The sequence below is a fragment of the Heptranchias perlo genome, chromosome 6 (genome assembly GCF_035084215.1).
Source record: "Heptranchias perlo isolate sHepPer1 chromosome 6, sHepPer1.hap1, whole genome shotgun sequence".
In the NCBI taxonomy this organism is placed as follows: Eukaryota; Metazoa; Chordata; class Chondrichthyes; order Hexanchiformes; family Hexanchidae; genus Heptranchias; species Heptranchias perlo.
Window position 1 is genome coordinate 109,545,000 of NC_090330.1, and position 21,335 is coordinate 109,566,334.

At 43.6% G+C, this 21,335-nt stretch overlaps 1 protein-coding gene across 3 annotated transcripts in view; it reads right to left on the reverse strand.

The window, feature by feature from the left end:
• fgf14 (fibroblast growth factor 14) overlaps positions 1–21,335 on the reverse strand; it is a 357,611-nt gene that overhangs the window by 102,198 nt on the left and 234,078 nt on the right. For 2 of the 3 annotated variants that reach the window (XM_067986614.1, XM_067986613.1), the window contains exon 2: positions 3,744–3,854. The exons of the other annotated variant lie outside the window; for it this stretch is intronic. In XM_067986614.1, the coding sequence (XP_067842715.1) occupies positions 3,744–3,854 (111 nt within the window). The remainder of the gene's footprint in view (positions 1–3,743; positions 3,855–21,335) is intronic. 3 annotated transcript variants of the gene reach the window in all.

The window sequence follows — 21,335 nt, forward strand, 5'->3', positions numbered from 1 at the left end:
ATTGAGGCTGCACTAGACGCAATCTCACTCAGAAAGGTCACAAGCAATGGCTGGTGTGGGAAATGGAAGAAAAGTTACATTAGTACGGTTGGTCTATCCAGAGGCTGGAGCTAGGGTGCGTTGTTACAACAGAGTAAAGGGAGCTTTGCTCCACGTCTAACCTGGGAGCATTTCACGCTGATATATGAGTGATGGAAATGGAAAAAGTATTTAATTCCCAGCATTAATGTCTTTCACCTTGATAAGTACAAAGATTCACTAAAATAAGTGTGTGTGAGTATGAGCGGTGAGTACGAGTCTGAGTGAGTGTGTGTGTGAGAATGAGTGAGTGTGTGTGTGTGCGCGCATGAAAGTGAATGAGAATGAGTGTGTATGAGTGTGAGTGTGAGCGTATGCGTGTGCCTGAGAGAGTGTGTGTGAGAGTGTGTGTGAGTGTGAGAGTGAATGAGAATGAGAATGAGTGTGTATGAGCGTGAGTGTGAGCGTATGCGTGTGCCTGAGAGAGAGAGAGTGTGTGTGTGTGTGTGTGTGTGTGTGTGTGTGAGAATGAGTGAGTGTGAGCGTGTGCATGAGAGAGTGTGAGAATGAGTGAGTGTGAGCGTCTGTGTGCATGAGTGTGGGTGAGAGTGAATGAGAATGAGTGTGTGTGAGTGTGAGCGTATGCGTGTGCCTGAGTGAGAGTGAGTGTGAATGAGAATGAGTGTGTGTGAGTGTATGCGTGTGCCTGAGTGAGAGTGAGTGTGAGTGTGAATGAGAATGAGTGTGTGTGTGAGCGTATGTGTGTGCCTGAGAGAGTGAGTGAGAATGTGTGAGTGTGAGTGAGAATGAGTGAGTGTAAGCGTGTGTGCGCATGTGTATGAGTGTGAAAGAGAGAACACAATTTTTGTCATTGCGTGCTGAAATGTTTATAAAGAAAGCAAGTAGTTCCTTGTTTATCTGTGAGTCACCCCTGCCTCCTGCCAAACAGAAACATCACACAGTTACAACACAAATCGCATTGAATTGTCAATCAATCGCTTCTGAGAAACAACGAAAATAAACTTCAGAATTAAATGCCTTTGCTCTCATTTCAGTCTTCATTCCAGGGTATTATTGAACAAAAATGTGACACATCTGCTCTCATACTGGGGTCACATAAGGTCGCGGAGAACTCAAAAAATCATTCAAGCAAACTTGTGTGTGGAATTTACTTTTTTGTGTTGAAAGTTGTAATGTAATAGAAAATTTTTGGAAGATATGAGTGCAATTTTCCTATACAGTAGTGTAGTGGTTATGTCACTGGACCACAATCCAGAGGCCTGGGACTAATAACCCAGAGAACACAAGTTCAAATCCCACCATGGCAATTTGAGAATTTGAATTCAGTTTTAAAAACCAGGAAATAAAATCTGGTACCAATAAAAGTGACCATGAAGCTATTAGATTGTCTTAAAAACCCAAAGGTCCTTTAGGGAAGGAAACTTGCCGTCCTTACCCGGTCTGGGCCTATATGTGACTCCAGTCCCAAACCAGTGGTTGACTCTTAACTGCTCTCTGAAGTGGCCTGGTTGTAACAAACCACCACAAAGATTACCCTTCACCGCTCAGACTGCAGCGGTTCAAGAAATAGATCCACATCCACCGCCCCAGGGCAATAAAGGCCCGACTTTCTCAGGACAGCCATATCCTGAGAATTGATAAATAAATAAAAGCATTGCCTGTAGACATGCAATTTTCCTCAGTCTTCACTTACCAGCTGTAGGGAACGACCGCTGGCATCGGGGAAAGGAGAAAGTTGCTCGGCCAGACATTGAGTGGGGCAAAAGTACTCGACTGCCTCGACAAGTTCCTTCTTTCTCAAGATGCCTTGTTGGCCTGGACTAACACGTTCATCACATTCCACTTTCATTACATGCGTTGGTGCCCTGCTGTGTATGAGGTTTTGCTATTGCTTATGAGAAATCAGGTGCATAGAAGTTCAAGGCAAAAGTCGCCTTTACAACCTCCTGCAGAGCTCTCCCTGTTCTCAAGGTCTGGCATGTTTCTGTGACTGCCTCACTAGTGAATCATAGGAAACAAAGGCACATCTCCTCAGATGTGTCTAGGTAGGTGCACCTTGGCTTACATACACGGCTGCTTGGGTAAGGTTCCATGCAGCAAGGCCATCTCAGGTATAAACACATCTCTCTCCCCCTCTCTCCCCCTCCCCCTCCCCCTCCCTCAGGCCTCCTCCATAACCAGTAAATAGAGGCAAACACCCATTGGGAAATCAATCTTCAGGAGTGCAGAGGTAACAACTGGAATTGTAGTGGGCGACAAGCCATAAATGGAAAATAGGGACTGCAAAGTAATAAATTATACCACAAGCAAAAATAATAACAAATGTTATGAATGATGTAAGGAAACTATCAACAATGTATACTGTGCAAAGAACATTGTAAAACTAATACTGAAACAGCAACTACTTGCATTTATAGAGCGCCTTTAACCAGTAAAAATTCCCAAGGCGCTTCACAGGAGCGATTATCAAACAAAATTTAACACCGAGCCACATAAGGAGATATTAGGACAGGTGACCAAAAGCTTGGTCAAAGAGGTAGGTTTAAAGGAGCATCTTAAAGGAGGAGAGAGAGGCGGAGAGGTTTAGAGAGGGAATTCCAGAGCTTAGGGTCGAGGCAGCTGAAGGCACGGCCGCCAATGGTGGAGCCAAGAAAATTTGGGATGCGCAAGAGACCAGAATTGGAGGAGCGCAGAGATCTCGGAGGGTTGCAGGGCTGGAGGAGGTTACAGAGATAGGGAGGGGCGAGGCCATGGAGGGAATTGAAAACAAGGATGAGAATTTTAAAATCTGAAACTACAATATCCAAAATGGATGAAGGTGTTTTCACTGCAGTGTTTGTTTTAAATGGCCACACAAATCTTTACAAAAAACATAAGCTCAGGATCTTAAAACTCCGTTCACACGGTGTACCAGAATTCAATGTACACATGTTTCAATGTTCAGAACTTACAGACCTGAACAAGCAGATGTAAAACAAATGTATAATAGTTTTTGTGTGCATTTTAGTCTATTTAAATAACGTCTTCATGTCAAGATTTAGAATTAATCACCTTTTGTAGGCTAAAATGTGGCAGTGCATCCCATTAAATAAAGAACGATGGGAGATCTTCATCCCAGTAGGGTGTTCTAAAATATCCTGAATAATCTTTTCATGCATCATATCGAGGGACCATTAAAAATATAGAGAGTCTTGCATTTTTATAGCCTCCACGGCCTCGCCCCTCCCTATCTCTGAAACCTCCTTCAGCCCTACAACCCTCCGAGATCTCTGCGCTCCTCCAATTCTGGCCTCTTTCACCACCTTCAGGACGTCTCAAAGTGCTTTAAAGCCAATGAAATACTTTTTGAAATGCAGTCATTGTTGTAATGTAGGAAACGCGGCAGCCAATTTGCGCACAGCAAGGTCCCACAAACAGCAATGTCGTAATGACCAGATAATCTGTTTTTAGGTGTTGGTTGAGGGATAAATATCGGCCAGGACTCCCCTGCTCATCTTCGAAACAGTGCCATGAGATCTTTTACGTCCACCCGAGAGGGCAAACGGGGCCTCGGTTTAACGTCCCAAATTAGAAGAAATAAAGGAAGAAATAGTTGAATTTATATAGAACCTTTCACAACCTCAGGACGTCCCGAATCGCTTTACAGCCAATGAAGTACTTTTAAAATGCAGTCACTGTTAGATTTAAATACAGCCAGCACTTACTGGAATTAGTGCTGTCATCCTTTGTTCCATCAACTGCTCCATCGGGGTTCATTTGCAAGTAGAAGCCTTGCCTGCAGTATAACCTGGTCACTATACCCTTGAGCTGGGAATCTGAAAAAGAGTTGAAAGTTCCAGTTGAAAGTAGCTCTCGCTGCACCAATGTGATATTTGCATTTTCACAATAGCCCTTAAATTCATCTCAAAAGCACGGTCACAGAATTAGTGATAATTAATGCTGAATTTGAGAATACTTTTGTACTAAATACTCGGTCCACTGCCAATTACATTGATTATACACAAAATGCAGGCCTCTTTCGTGCGCATCACCAACAAGTCTGGGAGAGGGCGCAGAGGAGATTTACTGGAATGGTATCAGGGATGGGGGACTTCCAGTTACGTGGAGAGACTTGAGAAGCTGGGATTGTTCTACTTAGAGCAGAGAAGGTTAAGGGGAGATTTAATAGAGGCGTTCAAAATTATGAAAGGGTTTTGATAGAGTAAATAAGGAGAAACTGTTTCCACTGGCAGGAGGGTCGGTAACCAGAGGACACAGATTTGAAATAATTGGCAAAAGAACCAGAGGGGAGATGAGAAGAACTTTTTTTACGCAACGAGTTGTTATGATCTGGAATGCGCTGCCTGAAAGGGCGGTGGAAGCAGATTCAATAGTAACTTTCAAAAGGGAATTGGATAAATACTTGAATAGGAAAAAATTTGCAGGGCTATGGGGAAAGAGCAGGGGGAGTGGGACTAATTGGATAGCTCTTTCAAACAGGCACAATGGGGATAGCAGAAGCATAAATAGCGTAAGAATGACTATAGCGTTATAGATAATCGACACAACAAATAAACCAGACATATAAAGCATATTTATCTTTACAATTCTTATTATATTCAATACATTTATGAATGAATTAGAATTGGGGTCTAAACAAAATTTGACAAATTTGCTAAAAGCTGTTCTCTAAACTAAACTGTTTCAATCAACTACTCAATTGCAATTCTAAGAAGAACAAAGTTATTTGTTAAAGAACTTTCAAACAAATTAATTCATCCGTCTTTTAAATTGTTTGACAACAGTTTTACAACATTAAATAAATCTACTGCCGTATATAGAGAGGTTTTTAGTTAAAATTCAACATGAAGGGAGCCGGAAATCCATGGGGCGGGTGGGTGGAACCTGATGTAAGTGACAAGATCTCCCCACTGGGTACAAAGTTCACAGGGTCAGGGCATCTAATGACAGGTGCCCACGTCATTAGGGGCACATTTAGAAACACCTCCTTCCCCCACAGGTGTTAATTGTATCCGTGTGGTTTATATCAATTAGTGTTAATTGTATTCAAGTGGTGGGTATCAATTGGGGACTCTCTTATATCCATTTATAGGAGGGTGGGTAATTGGGATCTCGGCGAATAAAGGCTTGGAAGCAACTGAAGACCAGGCTCCAGTATTCTGTCCTCCACCACTGGGCTATCCAGTTATAACAACAGGCAGTAATCCGTGGCATAACTGCTGGTTCTGGGGTAGTACCAGAATATCCCCCCACCCCCTCCTTCCCCAATCCCAGGGAAAGACTTTGAGTTTCACGTGTGAATTTTTATAAACTTTTTTTTTTAAAAAGAGGCTTCTTTTCTTCAGGGACCCACTGCTGCCAGGTGTGACACTATCCCCAGACCCCCAAACCCTCCCCCCATTCCTGGAATAACGGTTTAGCTTGGGGCTGGTGGAGATTCGTTACCACGAGGTCAGAGAGAGGCTCCGGGGCAAAGTTGGGACCTGGTGTATCCTTGTCCCAATCTAATTGGAGACCATTCCGTCACATTCCTGCTGGATTATGTAGAATTTACAGCACAGAAACAGGCCATTCGGCCCAACAGGACTATGCCGGTATTTATGGTCTACACGAGCCTCCTCCCACCTTACTTCATCTCACCCTATCAGCATATCCTTCTATTCCTTTCTCCTTGATGTGCTTATCTCGCTGTCCCCTAAATGCATCTATGCTATTCACCTCAACTACTCCACAACCCCAGCCTGCTCAATCTTTCCTGATAGTTATAACTTCTCAGTTCTGGTATCATTCTTATGAATCTTTTTTGCACCTTCTCCACTGCCTCTATATCCATTTTATAATATGGAGACCAGGACTGTGCACCGTGCTCTAAGTGTGGTCTAACCAAGGCTCTACACAAGTTTAACATAACACACCAATAGGGCTGTGAATCTTCAAACCCAAAAAACTCTAGTTATTGACGAATCATTCCTACTTACAAACTTATCATTTAGAATTAAGCGACCTGACTTTGCACTCAGAGTATTGCAACACCCTATTTTTTTTTCTTTTCCCAATATAATCTCACAATGGATTTCACGAGAATGCCTAAAGCTGCTCGGGCTAAAAGGTAGATTTTTTTAATTAAAGCAATTTCTGATCCACAAGGGGTTCCAATCAAAGTGAATCACTGGATTTTAATATCACACGTTTTATGTCCAACGGGAAAGAGAGGAAGAAAAAGATTAGAATGAAGGGAATCAGAGGAAGACAGAAAATCCAATCAAAGCACACATCATACAATTCCTCAAATCTAGTTCCCATCACAAATTTCACTGTTGGAGGCTTTAAAGTGTGACTTTCAATTCAACTTTTTAAAATGTTATTTGATCTTTTTCACATCTTAGGGTATTTTTTAAAAATGTAGATTTTTAAAGTTTAGAAATATTGCATTAAACTGACAGATGTTGTCTCCCCCCATCTGCTCTCCAACTTTGGTGCAATGTTAGATACAACAATGGCCCAGATTTTGTTGGGAAAATAATGGTGAGTTTAACGGCGCTCACCATTATTAGTGTGTAAATTGTCCAGCAACCTGTGGCGAGGAAGAGATTCCCCGTGAGTTGCGAATCGCCACAAGTTGCTGGACGGTTTGCGCCGCTCTGCCTCGCGAAAACGGCATCGCGCCCCCAACCTCCCCGTGAGTTTCATGAAATTGCTGCATTTGCGCATTAATTACCCATTAAACTCGCCGCAGAAAGTTAAGGCTGGTACTTAACAGCGTAAGGACCCTTTTAATGAGGAGATTTATGTTCCTGTAATGTCAATCAAACTCTCCGGCCCAGAAAGAGAACAATTGTGGAGTCTCATTCCTGCAGGCAATAAATTGTTCTTAGAGATTTTTAAAATGTACATTTTTTCTTACTTTTCCCTTCTGTCTCTTTTTTTCTCTCTCTCTTAATCCAATCTTTCTTTCCCTCTCATTATTTCTCTTTCTGTACCTGATTTGACTCTAATTCACCCGATTTCCTTCTCCATCGTTCCTCTGTTCCTTTCTCAATCCTTAAATCTCATTGTTTAAGGAGAGAGACTGTTGGTCCCATCGTTCACTGAGGTCCCGGATCCCCCGTCTCCCTTCCCCGCCCCGTTATCAGCTCGCACTTCCAGCAGGTTACGACGCAAATTATATTCGAGCTGAAGGGTGAGGGAGAAAGTTTAACTAACGGGGCTCGTCGTGGGATGCCCCACACTCCAGCAAGATCCAGGCGAATGAGTTTACTGCCACTTGTTTGAGAAACTGTCAATTTATTTATACGTGCAATTCAAAGTCTTTTCCTGGCGTTGGGGAGGGGAGAGGGGAGAAGTGTCTGAAGCCACTGTCCATCCCGCTCATTCTACCTTCATTAAAACCAACATTTGTAGCGGGGTCATAGGCCGGAATTTAAAGTGGCCGGTGAACGAATTGCGCCCACCGATGGTTAGATTTGGCCCTTGCCCGTTTAATAGAATCATAGAATCATAGAAGTTTACAACATGGAAACAGGCCCTTCGGCCCAACATGTCCATGTTGTCCAGTTTATACCACTAAGCTAGTCCTAATTGCCTGCACTTGGCCCATATCCCTCTATACCCATGTAACTGTCCAAATGCTTTTTAAAGACAAAATTGTACCCGCCTCTACTACTGCCTCTGGCACTCACCACCATTAACGGAGTAGGTCCTGGCCCGATTCGATCTACCAAAATGCATCACCTCACATTTATCTAAATTAAACTCCATCTGCCATTCATCGGCCCACTGGCCCAATTTATCAAGATCCCGTTGCAATCCTAGATAACCTTCTTCACTGTCCACAATGCCACCAATCTTGGTGTCATCTGCAAACTTACTAACCATGCCTCCTAAATTCTCATTGAAATCATTAATATAAATAACAAATAATCTCCATGAGATCGTGCTCCAGCGAGTCGCTGGAAGTGGGAAATGGAAACGGCACCTCGCCCTCTCCAGGGCATCTGGGGCCTGAGTGAACAGGGCAAGCAACTGGGTGTCTCCTTAACCAATCAGATTGAAGGATTGTTGAATGCACAGCGTAGAGTCTGAACCGGGAAGTGTAAATTAGAGTGGGTGAATTCAGTGTCAAATCAGGTACAGAAAGAGAAATAGAGAGAGGGAAAGAAAGATTGGATTAAGAGAGAGAGAGAGAGAGAGAGAGAAAAGGGACAGAAAGGAAAAGTAAAAGAAAAATTTAAATTTACACTTTTTAAAAAAATCTCCAACAATTAAAACTTGAAGGAATGAGACCTCACACTTGTAATAGTTAATTCTCTGTGCCAGAGAGGTTGTTTGGCAGTAAACTTGAGCTCATCCAAAACTCTGCTGCCTGAATCCTAACTCGCACCGAGTCCCGTTCACCCATCACCCCTGTGCTCGCTGACCTACGTTGGCTCCCGGTCCAGCAATGCCTCGATTTTAAAATTCTCATCCTTGTTTTCAAATCCCTCCATGGCCCTCGTCCCTCCCTATCCCTGTGACCTCCTCCAGCCCCTACAACCCTCCGAGATCTCTGCCCTCCTCCAATTCCGGCCTCTTGCGCAACGGACAAGCCCTGACTGTCTTTGGCGAGTTTAGTTCGTATTTACCGCCGCAAATACAGGAACTTCACGCCGTTCGATGTATTTGAACGGTGAGGCAGACGTTTTCGCGAAGCTAATGGTGGAGCAGCGTATCTCAGACAGCAACTTCCTGATTTTCACGTTTAACTACGCGTCTGTTCCTCGCCTGAAGTTGCCGTGCGATATGCGCATAAGTAACGGTGAGTGTCATTAGCCTCACCGTTATATTGACAACAAATTCTTGGCCATTATGAACCTTAAACTACTTTTATTTAAAAAAATCTATGTTAACCTGGCAAATAGTCTAGAAGTAATATTATTGTTTCTGCAGCCAACACCTTCATAGTAAGGTACATGGCTCCTTTAACCCCCGGATCGCAAAGGACTAGGAATTCACAATATGTTTGTATAACTGTCTCTCATTAATAAAAACAATTTACAAGTTGCATATTTGAATTATAGTCGTGTTTCCGGTTTTACAAAAGAAGGGTTTTGATTGAATAAATAATAAGAAACTGTTTCCACTGGCAGGAGGGTCGGTAACCAGTGGATACAGGTTTAAGGTATTTGGCAAAAGAACCAGAGGGGAGCTGAGGAGAAATATTTTTATGTAGTGAGTTGTTCTGATCTGGAATGCGCTGCCTGAAAGGGCGGTGGAAGCAGATTCAATAATAACTTTCAAAAGGGAATTGGATAAATACTTGAAAAAGAAACATTTACAGGGTTATGGGGAGAGAGCAGGGAAGTGGGACTAATTGGATAGCTCTTTCAAAGAGCCGGCACAGGCACGATGGGCAGAATGGCCTCCTTCTGTGCTGTATGATTCTATGATTCAATGAAATTAAAAATGCGAAGAGAGTTTGTCACTAGATTCCTCAAACTTTGACCTTTGTTAATTGTATCTACTCAGATTCTTGGAACCGAGGATGATGTGTTCAAACCCTAGAAGTGATTGAGTGAACCCTACAAATTATACAAGTGGTTCAGTATTCAAATGGTTGAATAAAGAAGACTTTGCTTGTACTCATCATCATCTCTATTCTACTTAATCATTTTCACACTATAATAATATTATTGCTATAAATGTCAACTTTGAATAATATAGCATGGTTTGTTTCTTGTTCAATGATGACACAAGTTTATCTGTGTTAGAAAGTAATCCAGTACCATTATCCAGCATGCTTTGGGAAATAGGCTAACTGTGGGCAGCAAAGGCTCATGGGTGTGTTTTATAACTTAAAACTGCAAACGGAAACTGCAGACTTGCTGCTTTCATGGGAACGGGATTGTTTTATCAGCTTCAAGGTCTGAAACGTCTGGTGATAAAATGGCCCTGTGGTTGCATACATCCATTGTCTGGTGGATGAGATAAGAATTAGGGACAACCTCTCTACATTGAAAATGATGGTGTTGCAGATGAAAGGGGGGGTGGGGTTTGTGTACAATGCCAGGATAAGAAGGAGGAAGGAGGAAGGAGGAAGTCTCCGAAAGCTTGTGAATTTAAAATAAAATTGCTGGACTATAACTTGGTGTTGTAAAATTGTTTACAATTGTCAACCCCAGTCCATCACCGGCATCTCCACATCATCAATGCCAGGATAAGAAGAGCCAAAGACCCCAGTTAGTTAGAATTCTCAAGACAATCCGTGACGTGGGTGCTCCTGGTTTAGGCAAACCTACGTATGTCTTATATCATTGCTTATATTATTTTAGACCTACGTATGCCTTATATCATCACTTGTATTGTTTTAGACCTACGTATGCCTTATATCATCACTTGTATTGTTTTAGACCTACGTATGTCTTATATCATTGCTTGTAATTAAGTATCATTTATGTTTAGGCAAACCTATGTATGTCTTATATCATTACTCGTAAATTATAGTTGCATTTATGCTTAAGTTGTTTAAATAAAACTATCTCTTTCAAGTTCAGCGGCCAGGAATATTTATTTAAGCAGTACCGAGTGCAGGAGTAAGATTTAAACAATTCTTACTGTTTAAAACACTGACAAACTGTGACAATTTTATCAGTCCTGGTTACCTTTTATCAAAGGTAGGCTTTTGGGTTTAAAGGGCCATTCTGTAAAAATATACTTCAAGAGAGAAAAAAATGATTTTCTTCAGGATAAAACAATCCTGGATAATAGGTAATCCTTTAAGCATCAACGTGTGTTCCTGGTGGTTTCATTTAAGAATCTAGACAAATTATTGGTGCAATTTGATTCTGAAATATGTGAAGCCCAACTTTGCAATAATAGTCTTATTGCTGAACTATTTTAGTGACACAACAGTTCCCATTTTAGTGATAATGTCGATTGAAAGATTGTTAAAAATGTCTAGTAGAGAAAGGTGTCACATGGTTCTGAACCAGGATAATCCCACTTTTCGTTTTCAGTTTGTCATCGGATCTTTTCTTAAAGCCTGAACAATGTCAACGGGTTTTGGATTCTGCAACTGTTCATCATAATCATGATTTGCTTCGTACTGAAGTGGGTGAATACAGCTGGGCAGGGAAACCTTTAGAACCGCTGTGAAGTTGGCTATTTCTGCAGGCGATAGCTCTAAACTTAAATTATTGTGCACAAGCCTCTAACAGCACAGTCCAGGGATGAAACTTGGCACCTTCCTATTCTGAAAGCTCAAAGATGGAGACCTTGCCCCACAGCTACTGGAGCAGGTGACAAGTAGAAATATTTCATTTTTACAAGTGTAATAATCATTCTACAAAATCTCTGTGTGCATCGCTTGTCCGGATCTATGCAGCACTAGGGAAGTTACAAAACAACAGATCTGTAGCATCGCACAAAAGTTAACAGGAATAAATGTGTTAGAACACTTCAAATAGTACAGGGAAGAGCTAAACTGAATGAAAAATTAACACTGTCGTTGCATGTTGATAGAATAATTATACATTCATACAGGTGACAACAGTTATATTTCTGTACAATTATATTATGTGGTAAGAATTGCAAGTAAGGTTGTATTCCTAATAACGCTATGTTTCAGCATGCTTGTAATGTCATAAATTCTGAGGTATTAATTCCATAACAAAGAATCATAGAATCTTACAGCACAGGAGGAGGCCATTTGGCCCATCATGTCTCTGCCGGCTCTTTGAAAGAACTATCCAATTAGTCCCATTCCCCCTGCTCTTTCAACATAGCCCTGCAAATTTCTCATTTATCAACATACTTGATATTCTGTATTAAGTTTCATCATCTACTTTGTTTTATGTTCATCAAAGAGTGAGGATAATAGCTTTCGCTGCAATGTGATAGGAAAGATTTCGAACAATTTTGCATTTGAAGGGAGATGACTTTGACTAAAAGTTATTGACGGATCTTTTCAACTGTGTCCATCAATATGGAATACGATGAGATGAAAAGTCGGCAAAGCATCATCGCTGTGTTAAAATGTCACCGTGTCACTATCACATGGGGGTAGGTCTCTGTCTTTATCAAGTCAGTGTGGAGTATTGCATGGACAGAATGCAGAAAGAACAATCTAACAGGAAGGACGCTACAGAACCTGCCGGATTTTCATAGAATCATATAGCACAGAAGGAGGCCATTCGGCCCATCGTGCCTGTGCCGGCTCTTTGAAAGAGCTATCCAATTAGTCCCACTCCCCTCCTCTTTCCCCACAGCCCAGAAAATCTTTCCTTTTGAAGTATTTTTCCAATTCCCTTATGAAAATAATTATTGAAAGTTATTATTGAATCTGCTTCCATTACCCTTTCGGGCAGTGTATTCGACATCGTAAAAACTCGCTGCGTAAAAATAATTCTCCTCACCTCTCCCTCTGGCTCTTTTACCAATTACCTTAAATCTGTGTCCTCTGGTTACCGACCCTCCTGCCACTGGAAACAATTTCTCTTTATTTATTCTATCAAAACACTTCATAATTTTGAACACCTCTATTAAATCTCCCCTCAACCTTCTCTGCTCTAAGGAGAACAATCCCAGCTTCTCCAGTCTCTCCACAAAACTGAAGTTCCCTGATTCCTCATACTATTCGAGCAAAGAATACTATTCTTTCCTTCCATTAATTTGAAAGGAAGTAAAGTCAGGTATCATACAATATTTTCCCCGGATCTTTATAAAGCACAGGCATGAGAAATGGACTATTTTAGCGAAGGAACAACATGGGCTGAATGGAAGGTTCTGGATGCAATTTCTGTCTTACTGGATTAGCTCACTTCTTGGCATTTTTCAGGTAATTAACATTGCAATGGATAGACAGCAATAGGTCCAGAATAGTATTCAATCTTTTTTTCACAGGACAGGATTAACAGTGATTGATTACCTTTTAAGCAAAACATCTGACACAAGAGACTGTAAAAAAAAATGGAATCAGTCCGCAGTTAACGAGAGCTTAGCGAGATAAAGAGCATCCCATCTGTCACTAGGACTCGAACTTACAGGGAGTAAAATGAGTCACCCAAGTACTGTAGAAATTTCATTTATTGCCCAAAATCAAAATCCAAGGATTACTGTCAAGAACATCCATCCACCAAACACCCATCAATGATCGTTACAAACATCTGGATAAACTAATATACCAAAGACCTAAATCAGAGTTCCTGACGGAAGATTTTCATTAATGTCCATGATTATACCCCATCAAGTAAATATTTTAAAATCCACTCAACAGAAGGCAGTCAACAGAAACGGTCACAAAGTCCAAAAGTTACAACAACTTGCATTTATATAGCGCCTTTAACGTAGTAAAAGTTCCCAAGGCGCTTCACAGGAGCGATTATCAAATAAAATTTGACACCGAGCCACATAAGGAGATATTAGGACAGGTGACCAGAGGTAGGTTTTAAGGAGCATCTTAAAGGAGGGGGGAGAGGTAGAGAGGCGGAGGGGTTTCGGGAGGGAATTCCAGAGCTTAGGTCCCAGGCAGCTGAAGGCACGGCCGCCAATGGTGGAGTGATGGAAATTGGGGATGCGCAAGAGGCCAGAATTGGAGGAGCGCAGAGATCTCGGAGGGTTGTAGGGCTGGAGGAGGTTACAGAGATAGGGAGGGGGTGAGACGATGGAGGGATTTGAGCACAAGGATGAGAATTTTAAATTCGAGGCGTTCCCGGACCGGGAGCCAGTGTAGGTCAGCGAGCACAGGGGGTGATGGGTGAACGGGACTTGGTGCGAGTTAGGATACGGGCAGCAGAGTTTTGGATGAGCTCAAGTTTATGGAGAATGCAAGGTGGTAAACTGGGATAATTGCATACAAACACTAACAGGCTTCATCTCACGGTCCTTTCTCTACTATTTTAGTGCAGGCATAAACTGTTTAAAATAATTATTGGTTAATTCTGCCTTGAAATAACAAAGAAGGAAATTTCCAACAAACATTTTAAATGTTTATATGATAGTGTCCCATTGCACAATTTCAGAGACAACGCTAGCTGGTAAAATTTGAGCTAGGTTCACTAGATTGGAATGAGAGGGTTGTCCTATGAGGAAAGATTGAGTAGAATGGGCCTAAACTCTCTGAAGTTTGGAAGAATGAGAAGTGATCTCATTGAAACATAAAAGAGTCTGAGGGAGCTTGACAGGGTAGATGCTGAGAGGTTGTTTCCCCTGGCTGGAGAGTCTAGAACTAGGGGGCATAGTCGCAGGATAAGGGGTCGGCCATTTAAGATTGAAATGAAGAGGAATTTCTTCACTCAGAGGGTGGTGAACCTTGGAAATTCTCTACCCCAGAGGGCTGTGGATGCTCAGTCATTGATTATATTCAAGGCTGAGATGGATAGATTTTTGGACTCTAGGGGAATCAAGGGATATGAGGATCAGGCAGGAAAGTGGAGTTGAGGTCGAAAATCAGCCATGATCTTATTGAATGGCGGAGCAGGCTCGAGGGGCCGTATGGCCTACTCCTGCTCCTATTTCTTATGTTCCTTTGTTCTTAACTTGAGATATGACAATGATTAGAAAGAAAGAACTTCATTTATATAGCGCCGTTCATATTTTCAGGATGTCAAGGAAATACTTTTCAAATGCAGTCACTGTTGTAATGTAGGCAAATGCAACAGCCAATTTGCACACAGCAAGATCCCGCATACATCAATGAGATAAATGTCCAGATAGTATAAAATGAGGGGATTAACAGGATATGTAGATGCTTCTAAACAAACCCTTTCCATCCATACAAAGTTTGAGGGGACCTGAACTTTCTTTTGTAATGATTTCAATTTAATACAGCAAGTTTTGCAGAATTTTTTTTTTGCTAATCAGTTTCAAAACGAGAAAAAATGCCAAGTTTAAGAGAACTATCTCCCTTGCCACTCTGCCAGATCACTCATTCTTCACAGCCCGGGCCAAGTCTATAGTCTTCAAGAAATTGCTATTACCAAAAATTGCTTTCGACCATCTCTTTTTGAGGGGAGAAAAACTAAATCCCTTTAAAAATTGTTCTCACCTTGTCAAGATTTTCCAAAAAAAAAACAAATGCCAGCTGGGTTTTTAGTTGCTATTAATCTCGTCAGAGCAGTAACGTCGTGCTAATTAAGCAATTTACTTGATCGGAATTTAAATAATTAGGCAGATTAATGCTTAATGCCAGACAAATCTGACTATTTTTTTTGTCTATTTCACGCTTAAATTATGGGCTGAGCCACTTCCCAGCATCCTTTTGGGCTCGTCACTCAATGACCTTCTGCTTGTTCTGAATAAGCCCAGCGACACTTTGGAGAAACCAGTCAGACAATGATTCGTACCTTGGCCGCACTTTCCTCTGTATTCAGCGGCCCGGGTCGTGTTGGAGTGGGGGCCATCTCGCGACGGACCCCGTGAGTTAGGCATTTTCCTGCGCCCTTCAGCTCAACGACATTAATAAACTTGCAGAACGAGCGTGCAATTGGCGAATGAATTTCAACACAGATAAGTGTGAGGTGGTGCATTTTGGTAGGAAGAATAAGGAGGCCACATACTGCTTGGATAATAAGAGTCTAAACGGGGTAGAGGAGCAGAGGGATCTGGGGGTACAGATACACAAATCACTAAAAGTCGCACCGCAAATTAATAAGGCCATAAAAAATGCAAACCAAGCACTGGGGTTCAATTCTAGAGGGATAGAATTGAAAAGCAGAAAAGTTTTGTTAAACTTGTATAGAACCTTGGTTAGACCGCACTTGGAGCATTGTGAACAGTTCTGGTCTCCATGAGGCGCTGTGGGCCATCAGCAGCAGCAGCAGAATTGTATTCCAGCACAATCTGTAACCTCATGGCCCAGCATATTCCTCACTCTACCATTACCAACAAGCCAGGGGATCAACCCTGGTTCAATGAGGAGTGTAGAAGAGCATGCCAGGAGCAGCACCAGGCATACTGAAAAATTAGGTGCCAACCTGGTGAAGCTACAACTCAGGACTACGTTCATGCTAAACAGCGGAAGCAACATGCTATAGACAGAGCGAAGCGATTCCACAACCAATGGATCAGATCAAAGCTCTGCAGTCCTGCCACATCCAGTCGGGAATGGTGGTGGACAATTAAACAACGAATGGGAGGAGGAGGCTCTGTAAACATCCCCATCCTCAATGATGGCGGAGTCCAGCACGTGAGTACAAAAGACAAGGCTGAAGCATTTGCAACCATCTTCAGCCAGAAGTGCCGAGTGGATGATCCATCTCGGCCGCCTCCCGATATCCCCACCATCACGGAAGCCAGTCTTCAGCCTATTCGATTCACTCCATGTGATATCAAGAAACGGCTGAGTACACTGGATACAGCAAAGGCTATGGGCCCCGACAACATCCCGGCTGTAATGCTGAAGACTTGTGCTCCAGAACGAGCTGCCCCTCTAGCCAAGCTGTTCCAGTACAGCTACAACACTGGCATCTACCCGACAATGTGGAAAATTGCCCAGGTATGTCCTGTCCACAAAAAGCAGGACAAATTCAATCCGGCCAATTACCGCCCCATCAGTCTACTCTCAATCATCAGCAAAGTGATGAAAAGTGTCGTCGACAGTGCTATCAAACGGCACTTACTCACCAATAACTTGCTCACCGATGCTCAGTTTGGGTTGCGCCAGGATCACTTGGCTCCAGACCTCATTACAGCTTTGGTCCAAACATGGACAAAATAGCTGAATTCCAGAGGTGAGGTGAGAATGACTGCCCTTGACATCAGGGCAGCATTTGACCGAGTGTGGCACCAAGGAGCCCTAGTAAAATTGAAGTCAATGGGAATCAGGAGGAAAACTCTCCAGTGGCTGGAGTCATACCTAGCACAAAGGAAGATGGTAGTGGTTGTTGGTGGCCAATCATCTCAGCCCCAGGACATTGCTGCAGGAGTTCCTCAAGGCAGTGTCCGAGGCCCAACCATCTTCAGCTGCTTCAGTGACCTTCCCTCCATCATAAGGTCAGAAATGGGGATGTTCGCTGATGATTGCACAGTGTTCAGTTCCATTCACAACCCCTCAGATAATGAAGCAGTCCGAGCCTGCATGCAGCAAGACCTCGACAACATCCAAGCTTGGGCTCATAAGTGGCAAGTAACATTCGCGCCAGAAAAGTGCCAGGCAATGACCATCTCCAACAAGAGAGAGTCTAACCACCCCCCCTTGACGTTCAACGGCATTACCATCAGCGAATCCCCCACCATCAACACCCTGGGAGTCACCATTGACCAGAAACTTAACTGGACCAGCCATATAAATACTGTGGCCACAAGAGCAGGCCAGAGGCTGGGTATTCTGTGGCGAGTGACTCACCTCCTGACTCCCCAAAGCCTTTCCACCATCTATAAGGCACAAGTCAGGAGTGTGATGGAATACTCTCCACTTGCCTGGATGAGTGCAGCTCCAACAACACTCAAGATGCTCGACACCATCCAGGACAAAGCAGCCCGCTTGATTGGCACCCCATCCACCACCCTAAACATTCACTCCCTTCACCACCGGCGCACTGTGGCTGCAGTGTGTACCGTCCACAGGATGCACTGCAGCAACTCGCCAAGGCTTCTTCGACAGCACCTCCCAAACCCGCAACCTCTACCACCTAGAAGGACAAGAGCAGCAGGCACATGGGAACAACACCACCTGCACGTTCCCCGCCAAGTCACACACCATCCCGACTTGGAAATATATCGCCGTTCCTTCTTCGTCGCAGGGTCAAAATCCTGGAACTCCCTTCCTAACAGCACTGTGGGAGAACCTTCACCACACGGACTGCAGCGGTTCAAGAAGGCGGCTCACCACCACCTTCTCGAGGGCAATTAGGGATGGGCAATAAATGCCGGCCTCGCCAGCAACGCCCACATCCCATGAACGAGTAAAAAAATATTATGAAAAGGATATAGAGGCACTGGAGAAGTTGCAAAAAAGATTTACTAGGATGATTCCAGAACTGACAGATTATACCTATCAGGAAAGATTGAACAGGCTGGGGCTCTTTTCTCCACAAAAGAGAAGACTGTGGGGTGACCTGATAGAGGTCTTTAAAATTATGAAGGGGTTCGATAGGGTAGATGTAGAGAAGATGTTTCCACTTGTGGGGGAGACCAGAACTAGAGGTCATAAATATAAGATAGTCACTAATAAATCCAACATGGAATTCAGGAGAAATTTCTTTACCCAGAGAGTGGTGAGAATGTGGAACTCGTTACCACATGGAGTGGTTGAGGCAAATAGCATAGATGCATTTAAGGGGAAGCTAAATAAACACATGAGGGGGAAAGGAATAGAAGGATATGTTGATGGGTTGAGGTGAAGAGGGGAGGGAGGAGGCTCGTGTGGAGTATAAACACCGGCATGGACCAGTTGGGCCGAATGGCCTGTTTCTGTGCTGTAAATTCTATGCAATTCTATGTAACTTGCTGGAAGTGCGAGCTGATAACGGGGTGGCGAGGGAAAGGGGGCGTCCGGGACCTCAGTGAACGACGGGACCAACAGTGAGATTTAAGGATTGGGAAAGAAACAGAGGAACAACAGAGAAGGAAATCGGGTGAATTAAGAGTCAAATCAAATACAGAAAGAGAAATAAAGGGAGGGAAAGATTGGATAAAAGAGAGAAAAAAAAGCGACAGAAAGGAAAAGTAAGAAAATGTTCTTGAAAATCTTTAATTAAAAAAAATCTCTAGGAAGAATTTACTACCTGCAGGAATGAGATGAACAGTTTAAACTGTTCCCTTTCTGGGTCAGAGAGATCGATTAGCATTACATTAACAATTATCACATCTTTAAAAGGATGCTTACGCTACTAATTATGAGCCCTAACTTTCTGCAGCGAGTTTAATGTGCAAGTGTGGCACCAAGGAGTCCTAGTAAAATTGAAGTCAATGGGAATCAGGGGGAAAACTCTCCAGTGGCTGGAGTCATACCTAGCACAAAGGAAGATGGTAGTGGTTGTTGGTGGCCAATCATCTCAGCCCCAGGACATTGCTGCAGGAGTTCCTCAGGGCAGTGTCCTAGGCCCAACCATCTTCAGCTGCTTCATCAATGACTTTCCCTCCATCATAAGGTCAGAAATGGGGATGTTCGCTGATGATTGCGCAGTGTTCAGTACCAAACGCAACCCCTCAGATAATGAAGCAGTCCGAGCCCGCATGCAGCAAGACCTGGACAACATCCATGCTTGGGCTGATAAGTGGCAAGTAACATTCACGCCAGACAAGTGCCAGGCAATGACTATCTCCAATAAGAGAGTGTCTAACCACCTCCCCTTGACATTCAACAGCATTACCATCATCGAATCCCCCATCATCAACATCCTGGGGATCTCCATTGACCAGAAACTTAACTGAACCTGCCAGATAAATACTGTGGCTATGAGAGCAGGTCAGAGGCTGGGTATTCTGCGGCGAGTAACTCACCTCCTGACTTCCCAAAGCCTTTCCACCATTTACAAGGTACAAGTCAGGAGTGTGATGGAATACTCTCCACTTGCTTGGATGAGTGCAGCTCCAACAACACTCAAGCTCAACACCATCCAGGACAAAGCAGCCCGCTTGATTGGTACCCCATCCACCACCCTAAGCATTCACTCCCTTCACCACCGGCGCACAGTGGCTGCAGTGTGTACCATCCACAGGATGCACTGCAGCAACTCGCCAAGGCTTCTTCAACAGCACCTCCCAAACCCGCGACCTCTACCACCTAGAGGGACAAGGGCAGCAGGCGCATGGGAACAACACCGCCTGCACGTTCCCCTCCAAGTCACACACCATCCTGACCTGGAAATATATCGCCGTTCCTTCATCGTCGCTGGGTCAAAATCCTGGATTTGCCGACCTAACAGCACTGTGGGAGAACCTTCACCACACGGACTGCAGCGGTTCAAGAAGGCGGCTCACCACCACCTTCTCAAGGGCAATCGGGGATGGGCAATAAATGCCGGCCTCGCCAGCGACGCCCACATCCCGTGAACGAATAAAAAAAAAAATGAATGTGCAAATCTAGCAAGTTCTTAAAAATAACGGGGAGGTTGAGGACGAGGTGCCGTTTGTGTGGAGCAAACGGAGGAGCGGCGTAAATCGACCAGCAAGTTCTGGAGATTCACAACTCACGGCGTTTCTCTCAATCCCCTTAACCTGCTGGCCGATTTGCACATTAATAACGCCGTGTGTCGTTAACACACCGTTGTTTTTCCAGCGATATTTGGCCCAGTGTCTCCCCCATTTCAGAAAAGAAAAACCGCCTAACTTCTTAGTTAAAGTGTGTATAAAGTATGTTTTACACTCCCTTTGTTATTATTGTCTGGTTATTATATTCTTCCTGCAGTGCAATCAGGCAATCGAGTGCTTTAATTGCAATAGTTACTGTACAGTATTAGCTTTGAACTTGCAACTTTAAATCGGCTGTTGGGGAGTTATTAAATTCCCTAATCAGTGTCGCAGTGGTGCCTCCCTAATGGCTGCTCACGGCAAAAGAAATCCTTGTTGCCGAGGAAGCAGTTCGAAAGAATATCTTGCATTTCTATAGCGCCTTTCACAACCTCAGGATGTCCCAAAGCGCATCACAGCCAATTAAGTACTCTTGAAGTGTAGTCATTGTAATGTGGGAAACGCGGGAGTCAACTTGCACAAAATTGACCTAAAATGTCTAAAAGTCCCCAAAAAAGTGGTGTTTGCAACAATTCTGTTGGGACTGTGGAAAACCAGAAAGAGTTAATGCTGAGAAGCATGAGTGAGAATAAAGAATCTTTCAAAGTTAGCATTTGGTTCCAATTAGCAGCCAGAGCTCGATACACCCAGGACTCTCAAGGTCGATTGAATAGTTCTGTTGTTTTTAATAAGATGAAGCACCTAAAAGAGCAACATAACTCTTATCAGATTCATGGGGCTCAATTTTCAAAGTGAAAAATGGGCGGGGGGACATTGATAATTGCCAACATTTCAGATCCGCCCCCAACCCGCCCATTTCCAGTTTTCACCGGGGCGGGCGACCAACTCGTTCCCAGGAGACGGGTCGGGCCTTAAAACTTTTCAAGGAGGCTTCGGGCCTCCATTCTTCACCAATTGCCGATTTCAATCCCAGGGGGCTGGGATTCCCAGGCCTTCTGTTTTACGCCTCGTGAAAGGAGGCGAGAAGGTCCGAGACTAAGAGGTAGGTGCCCAGAAAGGCACAGCTTGTGGGGCTGGAGGAGCAGGAGTGCTACCTGTACTGAACCCCTAATGATCGCGGACACCCAACCCCCGATCCCTGGCCCCCATCATCCCCCCGACCCCGATCTTCCCCCCAACTCCGATCCTCC